The sequence below is a fragment of the Coregonus lavaretus genome, assembly GCF_964263955.1.
Source record: "Coregonus lavaretus genome assembly, chromosome: 8".
NCBI lineage: Eukaryota > Metazoa > Chordata > Actinopteri > Salmoniformes > Salmonidae > Coregonus > Coregonus lavaretus.
In genome coordinates this window covers 9176529-9188801 of record NC_139995.1, presented here as the reverse complement: position 1 = coordinate 9188801, position 12273 = coordinate 9176529, and the positions used below count along the sequence as shown (strand labels likewise).

At 40.4% G+C, this 12273-nt stretch overlaps 1 protein-coding gene across 4 annotated transcripts in view; it reads left to right on the top strand.

Annotated features, from left to right (window-relative positions):
- LOC311133655 (synaptotagmin-2-like) overlaps positions 1-10530 on the top strand; it is a 78083-nt gene extending 67553 nt beyond the window's left edge. For all 4 annotated transcript variants that reach the window (XM_084167188.1, XM_084167187.1, XM_084167186.1 and 1 more), the window contains exons 6-9: positions 5187-5354; positions 5571-5688; positions 8276-8409; positions 10195-10530. In XM_084167188.1, coding sequence (XP_084023314.1) covers positions 5187-5354; positions 5571-5688; positions 8276-8409; positions 10195-10410 — 636 coding nt within the window. In that variant the 3' untranslated portion in view covers positions 10411-10530. The remainder of the gene's footprint in view (positions 1-5186; positions 5355-5570; positions 5689-8275; positions 8410-10194) is intronic.
- Positions 10531-12273: the final 1743 nt, after the last annotated feature.

Below are 12273 nucleotides of genomic sequence, written 5' to 3'. Positions count from 1 at the left end.
CCACCTCCATGCTTCACGGTTGGGATGGTGTTCTTGGGGTTGTACTCATCCTTCTTCTTCCTCCAAACGCGGCGAGTGGAGTTTAGACCAAAAAGCTCTATTTTTGTCTCATCAGACCACATGACCTTCTCCCATTCCTCCTCTGGATCATCCAGATGGTCATTGGCAAACTTCAGATGGGCCTGGACATGCGCTGGCTTGAGCAGGGGGACCTTGCGTGCGCTGCAGGATTTTAATCCATGACGGCAAAGTGTGTTACTAATGGTTTTCTTTGAGACTGTGGTCCCAGCTCTCTTCAGGTCATTGACCAGGTCCTGCCGTGTAGTTCTGGGCTGATCCCTCACCTTCCTCATGATCATTGATGCCCCATGAGGTGAGATCTTGCATGGAACCCCATACCGAGGGTGATTGACCGTCATCTTGAACTTCTTCCATTTTCTAATAATTGCGCCAACAGTTGTTGCCTTCTCACTAAGCTGCTTGCCTATTGTCCTGTAGCCCATCCCAGCCTTGTGCAGGTCTACAATTTTATCCCTGATGTCCTTACACAGCTCTCTGGTCTTGGCCATTGTGGAGAGGTTGGAGTCTGTTTGATTGAGTCTGTGGACAGGTGTCTTTTATACAGGTAACGAGTTCAAACAGGTGCAGTTAATACAGGTAATGAGTGGAGAACAGGAGGGCTTCTTAAAGAAAAACGAACAGGTCTGTGAGAGTCGGAATTCTTACTGGTTGGTAGGTGATCAAATACTTATGTCATGCAATAAAATGCAAATTAATTACTTAAAAATCATACAATGTGATTTTCTGGATTTTTGTTTTAGATACCGTCTCTCACAGTTGAAGTGTACCTATGATTAAAAACGACAGACCTCTACATGCTTTGTAAGTAGGAAAACCTGCAAAATCGGCAGTGTATCAAATACTTGTTCTCCCCACTGTATCTCCAAAAAGTAAGATCTTGTCCCCATGTGCAATTGCAAACCATAGTCTGGCTTTTTTATGGCGGTTTTGGAGCAGTGGCTTTTTCCTTGCTGAGCGGCCTTTCAGGTTATGTCGATATAGGACTTGTTTTACTGTGGATATAGATACTTTTCTACCTGTTTCCTCCAGCATCTTCACAAGGTCCTTTGCTGTTGTTCTGGGATTGATTTGCACTTTGCACCAAAGTACGTTAATCTCTAGGAGACAGAACGCGTCTCCTTCCTGAGAGGTATGACGGCTGCGTGGTTCCATGGTGTTTATACTTGCGTACTATTGTTTGTACAGATGAACGTGGTACCTTCAGTCGTTTGGAAATTTCTCCCAAGGATGAACCAGACTTGTGGAGGTCTACAAATTTTTTCTGAGGTCTTGGCTGATTTCTTTTGATTTTCCCATGATGTCAAGCAAAGAGGCACTTAGTTTGAAGGTAGGCCTTGAAATACATCCACAGGTACACCTCCAATTGACTCAAATGATGTCAATTAGCCTATCAGAAGCTTCTAAAGCCATGACATCATTTTCTGGAATTTTCCAAACTGTTTAAAGGCACAGTCAACTTAGTGGAGTTGGAGTGGTTGAAAAACGAGTTTTAATGACTCCAACCTAAGTGTATGTAAACTTCCGACTTCAACTGTTTTTTTACATTATGAAGTCACGTGTGTATTCTTGTTGCGTTCACATTATATTGTAGAGCAGTGCTGGCCTGCCATGTCTGCCTGCCTGCTATGTGCCCTCTAGCCTGTGTACTAACTGCAGCTTCCTGTACTACTTAATGAGATCCATGGAGACTCCATAAGACTCTCAGGGTCAATGCGAAAGCACTGTTTGCAATCTTTCCACCACAGCTAAAAACGGTCTATTCTCTTAGCATAACAGTCATGTAGAGACCTAGAATGAAGACACTAATCTGTAATATTGGACCTAGGTTGACTAGAGACCATGAAGAGTTTAGAGAATGTACAATATGTGACATCCTATGCATGCCTTTAGAATCAGGGTTGGGGTCTATTCGGAATTCAAACAGTGAATATGAATTGAATTTGAATTGGCCACACCCCACAGGAAGCATCATTTGAGTTGAATTTGAATTGAAGGAAGTACACTGAGTGTACAAAACATTAGGAACACCTGCTCTTTCCATGACAGACTGACCAGCTGAAAGCTATGATCCCTTATTGATCTCACCTGTTAAATTTACATTTTTAGTCATTTAGCAGACGCTCTTATCCAGAGCGACTTACAGGAGAAATTAGGGTTAAGTGCCTTGCTCAAGGGCACATCGTCAGATTTTTCACCTAGTCGGCTCAGGGATTAGAATCAGCGACCTTTCGGTTACTGGCACAACGCTCTTAACCACTAAGCTACCTGCCGCCCCACTTCAATCAGTGTAGATCAGGGTTCTTCAATTCCGGTCCTGGAGGGCCGAAGCACTTCTGTTTTTTATTTCTACCTGGTAGTTAATTGCACTCACCTGGTGTCCCAGGTCTGAATTAGCCCCTGATTAGAAGGAGAGGATGAAAAACAGAGGTGTTTCGGCCCTCCAGGACCGGAATTGAAGAACACTGGTGTAGATGAAGATGAGGAGACAGGTTAAAGAAGGATTTTTAAGCCTTGAGACAATTGAGACACAGATTGTGTTGTGTATGTGTGCCATTCAGAGGGTGAATGGGCAAGACAAAATATTTAAGTGCCTTTGAACAGGGTATGGTAGTAGGTACAAGGCGCACCAGTTTCAGTGTGTCAAGAACTTCAACGCTGCTGTGTTTTTCACGCTCATCAGTTTCAATTGTGTATCAAGAATGGTCCAACACCCAAAGGCCATCCAGCCAACTTGATACAACTGTGGGAAGCATTGGAGTCAATATGGGCCAGCATCCCTGTGGAACACTTTCGACACCTTGTAGAGTCCATGCCCCGGCGAAATGAGGCTGTTCTGAGGGCAAAATGGGGTCCAACTCAATATTAGGAAGGTGTTCCTAATGTTTGTACACACAGTGTATAATTTAATTCAAAGCAGTTCAAACCAAATCAACTGAAACGTGAAACGTTAAAGTCTCATTCTCTGGATTTGACTTACAGTATTTAATGTGATTAGTGATTCATTTATGTCTGTCCCTCAACAGTGCCACTGACCGCCCCAGGCGCAATTGTTACTGTTTTTGTTTTGCGGAAATGAGCATCCAGCATCGTGGTAGAAAAAAATCATAGTAGATATTCTGCTGTTCTACCGCACGTGCCACGATGTGCAATGATGTTGTTTGAAGTAACGTCTTTGTTGTTGTAATATCGCAAACGGACGTGGCAGTTTCACCGCTATGGATTCCAGCTTTAAAGAGCGACTGATTCCGCATGTGTTTTGTCTGTTGCTCATTAAACTCTGTTTTGGACGAGACTGACTTTATGAACAAAATTATCCTATTTACACTTTGTAGTAAATGTTGACACTAGAATAAACGTTTCTGACTAATATCGATTCCGCATAGGCCGTTTTCTATCAGAGAAGTTGTTTATTGCCTTCAGTTGCGCTTTAAGGTTGACCCTGTTACGTGAACTGAATTCTGGTTTTAATATGGTGATATGCTTTTCTAAAGAAACATTGAACATCTAATAGTCAAATCATAGTGTAAAAGCAACTGAGCTGGTCCTACTCTTTTTGGCAATTGTCTGGTGTATTGTGCTGGAAAACTGAGCGGGTCGAGCATAACACGTCAAACCTGTTACCCAGAGATAGACAGGCTAGAAATGTTTAACAATAAATAAATACACATTTAAGCTTGCATCCAATTGCCCCTCCCTGTTGCACACAACAAGCTTCCATTCCCCGTCACAAGGGGATATATGGCCGAGTTAAGATTAAATGAAATTGTATTTGTCACATGCGTCGAATACAACAGTTGTAGACCTTGCAGTGAAATGCTTACTTACAAGCCCTTAACCAACATTGCAGTTTTAAGAAAAATAAGTTACGTAAAAAATGTATAAGTAAAAAATACATTTAAAAAATAATCGTCAACACTGTTACGGTCAACCCAGTTACGGTCAACCCTGTTACTTTATTTGTCACTTGTTACTTTATTTGTCACTTACTGTATAATTATTTTTTAATTTAACCTCTTGAGATGGGAAAACTTGCTTTTTATTAAGTTGAAAATTACGTGAAATAAAACGTTTTTTGGGGACCAAGTTACACTTCTCAAAAGGCACCGAATTGGCAGAATGACCCAGATGTTAGATTGTTCCCTCCATACTGCAATGTTTGATTCATTAGCATTCTGGGAAATGTATATATTTTTTCTGCTATTTAAAGACATTAAGGGAATTATTAATCATTATAGACAACACACAACATGATCTTGAACATATCATGAATATTGCCAGACCACTGTAATTATTTAAAATTGTTTAAGGAGAATCAGTTTTAAAATTTTTCAACCTTATGCTATATGGTATTGGTAACCATACACAATGTCAAAATAAACATTTTTATGTAGAATAAATAAGCCATATGAATTTCATTGAATTAAGTTCTACTTCCTTTAATTCAAATTCAGTTCAAATGCTGCTCCCTGTGGGGTGTGGCCAATTCTAATTGAATTCAAATTGAATAATTTAATTGGAATTAAAGAGCAATTCGCAACTCAAATAAGTATTGCCCCAAACCTGTTTAGAACTTATTTTTATTTATATTTGTCAATGAGCCAATTTACCACAGGAAAAGGAATGTCTAAACCTGCTATAGTGTATTATACTCCAGGTCTGAAAGGGCTGGAGAGAATCAACAGAATTCATATTAGATATTATAATTATGCTTTAGTGCTTTAGAGCTGAATAAATGAACTCTCCTTAGATGTTGCCCAAGTAAAAACAAAGCTACATTATTATAATCCAGCCTAACCCATTTTCTGTCTGTCCTATTCTGTGTTGTAAAACTCAGTATGTATGTTGACTGCCATTGTGCTGTATTATTAATGTATCAGCAATCAATGTCTTGCCAGCAGCCCATGGCACCAAATAATATAAGTATGTTTACTTTTTTTTTTATTGATAGCACATACAGTGAGTGTAGACATTGTGCGATATAAAGTATGGACATTTACAAAGATGTACGTGGTTTCACATTCAGACTTAATAATTAAGTTGTGTTGTTGTTGTGTTGTGGTGGTGTTGTTGTTGTTGATGTGTTCCTTCATCAGTTACTTCATCAGTTACCGTATGCTGAGCTCGGTGGGAAAACCCTGGTGATGTCAGTCTTTGACTACGACCGATTCTCCAAGCATGACATCATTGGAGAGGTGAAGATCCCCATGAACACAATTGACCTGGGACAGCCCATTGAAGAATGGAAGGATTTGGAGAGTGCAGACAAAGAGGAGGTATGAGCTGAAAAGAAACAATCTATTATTTATTTATTTATTTATTTATCTATTAATTTATTGAACTAAGCTAATCGTTGGACGGGAGCATTGCCCCATCAGAAGTAACAACAGCCAAACTCGGACAATTTTTATATATTTTTTTGTCTATCTTTCCCTCTCTGTGTCGTTGTTCTCTCTGTGCTTGCCCTCTCTCTATCCTTAATCTCCATGCAGCCTGAGAAGCTGGGAGACATCTGTATCTCTCTCCGTTACGTGCCCACCGCTGGCAAACTCACTGTCTGTATCCTGGAGGCAAAGAACCTCAAGAAGATGGACGTGGGTGGACTGTCTGGTATGTTAAGACTTCCACTGGACGTACAGTTTACTCTTGAGATTCTTAAAGGGTTCTTGAGAGGTTCTTTGCAGTGAGTGATGGTTCTATGTAGAACCATGTCTTCTCAAAGAACCTTTCTCTATATAGAACCCTTCCCTTCCAAATTGATCTTTACAATGTTGAAGCAGTCCTTCGATAGATGGTTCTGGGTAATTATGAATTCCTGTTATTTATGTTGCGTTATTTAACTTACTGTGTGGTACCTATGATTTTGTTGTTTTATTCTACCTGTATTGTGTCTGTGTGTTTATATTCATGGGTTCTGTTGAGGTGGCTAGTCCGATACCATCAGTGAGAAGGTTCTGCAAGTATATGCGAGTTTATATTTTTGGACTAACTTCATCATTTGACGTTGAGTAAGGTTGATACAACTCCCAGGTGAGAGTAATTAAGCATGATCAACCCCATACTACAACACAGTATTATAACAATGTTAAAAACAGAAGATCATCATCATACATATCATATACTAATTACCTGTAGATAACTGTTACAGAGGTGTAAGGTTTATTATGCTATTCAGAACCGTCTCATGATATAACTGGTTCTTTATAGAACCTTTAATAGGCGGTTCTACATAGCACCATCAAGAGAGGAGTGTACAAAGCCCCAAAAAGGGTGCCTCCACGGTCACAAATCAAAGAACCCTATTTTGGTACTACAGTGGCTTGAGAAAGTATTCACCCCCCCTGAAATTTTTCCTATTTTGTTGCCTTACAACCTGGAATTAAAATGGATTTTTTTGGGTGTATGTATCATTTGATTTACACAACATGCCTACCACTTTGAAGATGCAAAATATGTTTTATTGTGAAACAAACAAGAAATAAGACAAAAAAACTTGAGCGTGCATAACTATTCACCCCCCCCAAACTCAATACTTTGTAGAGCCACCTTTTGCAGCAATTACAGCTGCACGTCTCTTGGGGTATGTCTCTATAAGCTTGGCACATCTAGCCACTGGGATTTTTGCCCATTCTTCAAGGCAAAACTGCTCCAGCTCCTTGAAGTTGGATGGGTTCCACTGGTGTACAGCAATCTTTAAGTCATACCACAGATTCTTAATTGGATTGAGGTCTGGGCTTTGACTAGGCCATTCCAAGACATTTAAATGTTTCCCCTTAAACCACTCGACTGTTGCTTTAGCAGTATGTTTAGGGTCATTGTCCTGCTGGAAGGTGAACCTCCGTCCCAGTCTTAAATCTCTGGAAGACTGAAACAGGTTTCCCTGAAGAATTTCCCTGTATTTAGCGGCATCCATCATTCCTTTAATTCTGACCAGTTTCCCAGTCCCTGCCGATGAAAAACATCGGTGGTGTTCTCGGGGTGATGACATAGTGTTTTCCTTGATGGCCAAAAAGCTCAATTTTAGTCTCATCTGACCAGAGTACCTTCTTCCATATGTTTGGGGAGTCTCCCACATGCCTTTTGGCGAAAACCAAACGTGTTTGCTTACTTTTTTCTTTAAGCAATGGCTTTTTTCTGGCCGCTCTTCCGTAAAGCCCAGCTCTGTGGAGTGTACGGCTTAAAGTGGTCCTATGGACAGATACTCCAATCACCGCTGTGGAGCTTTGCAGCTCCTTCAGGGTTATCTTTGGTCTCTTTGTTGCCTCTCTGATGAATGCCCTCCTTTCCTGGTCCGTGAGTTTTGGTGTGCGGCCCTCTCTTGGCAGGTTTGTTGTGGTGCCATAATCTTTCCATTTTTTAATAATGTATTTAATTGTGCTTCGTGGGATGTTCAAAGTTTCAGATATTTTTTTATAACCCAACCCTGATCTGTACTTCTCCACAACTTTGTCCTTGACCTATTTGAAGAGCTCCTTGGTATTCATGGTGCCACTTGCTAAGTGGTGCCCCTTGCTTAGTGGTGTTGCAGACTCTGGGGCCTTTCGGAACAGGTGTATATATACTGAGATCATGTGACAGATCATGTGACACTTAGATTGCATACAGGTGGACTTTATTTAACTAATTATGTGACTAGGTAAGGGAATTGGTTGCACCAGATCTTATTTAGGGGCTTCATTGCAAAGGGTGTGAATACAAAGGGTTCACGCACCACTTTTCCGTTATTTATATTTTAGAATTCTTTGAAACAAGTGATTTTTTTCATTTCACTTCACCAAGTTGGACTATTTTGTGTATGTCCATTACATGAAATCCAAATAAAAATCCATTTAAATTACAGATTGTAATGCAACAAAATAGGAAAAATGCCAAGGGGGATGAATACTTTTGCAAAAAACATGTCTACTGTGTCTGCTGTTAAAAACAGCTTGTGGGTGGACTGTCTGGTAGGGCAAACCACTGGACATAACAATAGATCATTTTCAAACAAACAGGCATGCCAATCTGCCATTAATTAAACAGTTCAGTGATGCATACTCTGATTTATTTGCAGACATTGCGTTACTGTATGTTACATTAATGAGCTCTCTGAATTATTTTTCTAATTAGCCAGCAACTCATATCACATCACATGTACCGAAGCAATGCATTAAAACATGAAATGAAAGATTGAATATCTGTTGGTCTTTCTTCGCAGATCCCTATGTGAAGATAGCGTTGCTGCAGGGAGGCAAGAAACTGAAGAAGAAGAAGACTACGGTGAAGAAGAACACTCTGAATCCATACTACAACGAGTCCTTCAGCTTTGAGATCCCAATGGACATGATGCAGGTATAACACACTTTACATACTTGATTAGCAAAGGATTTATATAAACTCAGCAAAAAAAGAAACGTCCTCTCACTGTCAACTGTGTTTATTTTCAGCAAATGTAACATGTGTAAATGTTTGTATGAACATAACAAGATTCAACAACTGAGACATGAACTGAACAAGTTCCACAGACGTGACTAACAGAAATTGAATAATGTGTCCCTGAACAAAGGGGGGGGGTCAAAATCAAAAGTAACAGTCAGTATATGGTGTGGCCACCAGTTGCATTAAGTACTGCTGTGCATCTCCTCCTCATGGACTGCACCAGATTTGCCAGTTCTTGCTGTGAGATGTTACCCCACTCTTCCACCAAGGCACGTGCAAGTTCCCAGACATTTCTGGGGGGAATGGCCCTAGCCCTCACCCTCCGATCCAACAGGTCCCAGACGTGCGCAATGGGATTGAGATCCGGGCTCTTCGCTGGCCATGGCAGAACACTGACAATCCTGTCTTGCAGGAAATGATGCACAGAACGAGCAGTATGGCTGGTGGCATTGTCATGCTGGGGGGTCATGTCAGGATTAGCCTGCAGGAAGGGTACCACATGAGGGAGGAGGATGTCTTCCCTGTAACGCACATTGTTGAGATTGCCTGTAATGACAACAAGCTCAGTCCGATGATGCTGTGACACACTGCCCCAGACCATGACGGACCCTCCACCTCCAAATCGATCCTGCTCCAGAGTACAGGCCTCGGTGTAACGCTCATTCCTTCGACGATAAACGCGAATCCGATCATCACCCCTGGTGAGACAAAACCGCGACTCGTCAGTGAAGAGCACTTTTTGCCAGTCTTGTCTGGTCCAGCGACGGTGGGTTTGTGCCCATAGGCGACGTTGTTGCCGGTGATGTCTGGTGAGGACCTGCCTTACAACAGGCCTACAAGCCCTCAGTCCAGCCTCTCTCAGCCTATTGTGGTCTGAGCACTGATGGAGGGATTGTGCATTCCTGGTGTAACTCGGGCATTTGTTGTTGCCATCCTGTACCTGTCCCGCAGGTGTGATGTTCAGATGTACCGATCCTGTGCAGGTGTTGTTACACGTGGTCTGCCACTGCGAGGACGATCAGCTGTCTGTCCTGTCTCCCTGTAGCGCTGTCTTAGGCATCTCACAGTACGGACATTGCAATTTATTGCCCTGGCCATATCTGTAGTCCTCATGCCTCCTTGCAGCATGCCTAAGGCACATTCACTCAGATGAGCAGGGACCCTGGGCATCTTTCTTTTGGTGTTTTTCAGAGTCAGTAGAAAGGCCTCTTTAGTGTCCTAAGTTTTCATAACTGTGACCTTAATTGCCTACCGTCTGTAAGCTGTTAGTGTCTTAACGACCGTTCCACAGGTGCATTTTCATTAATTGTTTATGGTTCATTGAACAAGCATGAAAAACAGTGTTTAAACCCTTTACAATGAAGATCTTTGAAGTTATTTGGATTTTTCGAATTATCTTTGAAAGACAGGGTCCTGAAAAAGGGACTTTTCTTTTTTTGCTGAGTTTATTTTTATACAGTTTGTTGAAGTGGTGTTAATTTTTTTTCAGGCCTACAACCACATTTCGATTTTTGTTATGCTTTGATGCTTACAGCAATTTAATTCTGGAAGAAAATCATTACAATTCATTGGAATTTTAAGCCCTAGTAGTTTAATACCTACTGTATGAGGCTTGCATATGAATGGTTATGTGATTATGTGAGTGCGCACATGCACAATCTACTATACACATTTTTGTTTTCTCTTGTTCCTCTTTAGAAAATCTTGGTGGTGGTGACAGTGTTTGATTATGACAAGATTGGCAAGAATGACGCCATTGGGAAGATATTTGTGGGAAGCAAGGCGACGGGCCCTGGTCTGAAGCATTGGTCTGACATGCTCTCTAACCCCAGGCGTCCCATTGCCCAGTGGCATCCACTACAACAGGAGGAGGATATAGATGCGGCGCTGGCAGGTTTAAATGCAAAAAAGTAACTTAACTTGGCCGATTTGATTACCAACTAACCAACTCAGAAACCCTCCCTCCCCAACCCTCCTACACTGCATGAAACTCATGACGTGCACATGATTCTGTCATGTCTACTTGAAACACTGAACAAAAAAAAGAAACATCTAGAATATCAGCTCATTCATTGTTAAATTGAAGAACATAAACAACCCTTTTTTTTAGCATTTCACATATTTAGTGTATAGTGAAAAGAGGGAGATTGAATGATTGATTGATTGATAAATTGATCTGTGTTTCATTTCAACATGCTTTTTAGCACCAGATGCTTAGATGTTGATAATGAAAGCTTGGAGAAAGGCTCAATGAAAGTGATGATGGTTTCTTCATTTAGTTTATATAACATTATGCATGCTTTACTTATGCTCTCACTGCTCTGCATAAACCATGCCAAACCGATTCCTAATAGCATATATCTTGTTCTCAAACCATAAGTGTGCCATATCTTGCAGTAGAGATTAGTATTGGGAAATGTCTCACACTGAACCATTTTAAATCTACTTATGGAAAGGGTTTAAGTGAGATGGTAGGTATAAAGTTAATATAATGCAGCAATCCATTCCAGAATTACTGTCTAATAGAACTTCACAATGCAATGTTTTTTTGTTATTCCAATTTCATTAGTATTATTATTATTATTATTATTATTATTATTATTATTATTATTATTATTATTATTATTATTATTATTATTATGTATTCCCATACATATTAGAGAGATACATATTGTGGCAAAAATGACATTTGACTTTGCAGTTAATTATTATTTATCAAACACGATTAATTTATATGCAGTCATGGCTTTCAGAGTGATACACAGTCTGGGAGGAGTTCAAGGGTGCCTTTTTGATTCAAGTTGGTGAAGTACATTAGGCTCTCAACTTAATGTGCACTGAGGTAAACTGTATACCTGGCAAAAGTCATAATGGCACAGTCCAAGGAAACTGCAAATGTGTTGCAGACCTTTTTTGACCACTTGGATGTAAATGTGATGACTTATCCATAGCCAAAGTAAAGATGAAGGACGAATTATCTCTGTCCTCCAAAACCATGACAACTATGCTTTATTAGTGATGATATGCTTACTACTAATAGCATGTGTTGAAAACACATTTTACCTTTTACTCTTTTAAGTCAGATTTATGTTCAAGAAAAGAAAGAAAAATGATTCATCATATTCTACTAAAACAACATCACACCCTGTACACTATTGTGAATGCATTTTTGGCGTTAGTGCTATCAGGATGAAAGGGGTATATGTTATAGAATGGGACCATCTGCTTGTTTACAGCCACTGCCTGTGAATTGTAAAATCACAGTGCATCTCTGAAATGACTGATACAAACATACTGGAGGGGATGTTTTCTCAGTTAAAATGTGTATTTGCACGAGGCCCAAAGTCTATTTCTCTCAGCTGAGGATGACTGCAGTAGTGTGGATATTCATTCAATTTTTGGATGCTCACATTGTAATGATGAAAAGGTCATCATCAATCAACAGGTACATACAAATGCAGCTTTTGCTTGAAACAAATGAGAGTAAAGTAAGCATGATTTATGCTTTGTGCAAATCTTCATGTCTATGGCTTTGGCTTTTGCGCCACACACTCATCAGCAACTGCTTACTATGTAACCCTTACTGTAAGATGCCAAAGTACTAAAACATTGTGCATTGTCCGCTGTTTATTCAAACCTGTTTTTCCCAAGGGCGTTGTTCATTCAGACATCCTATGATTTTGATGTCCAAGAGGCCATGGAATATAAGATGATGGAACTGAAACGAGGGTGAACGTTAGCATACTAATAAGTCCATTGTAGTTTTGCCTCCCTCTC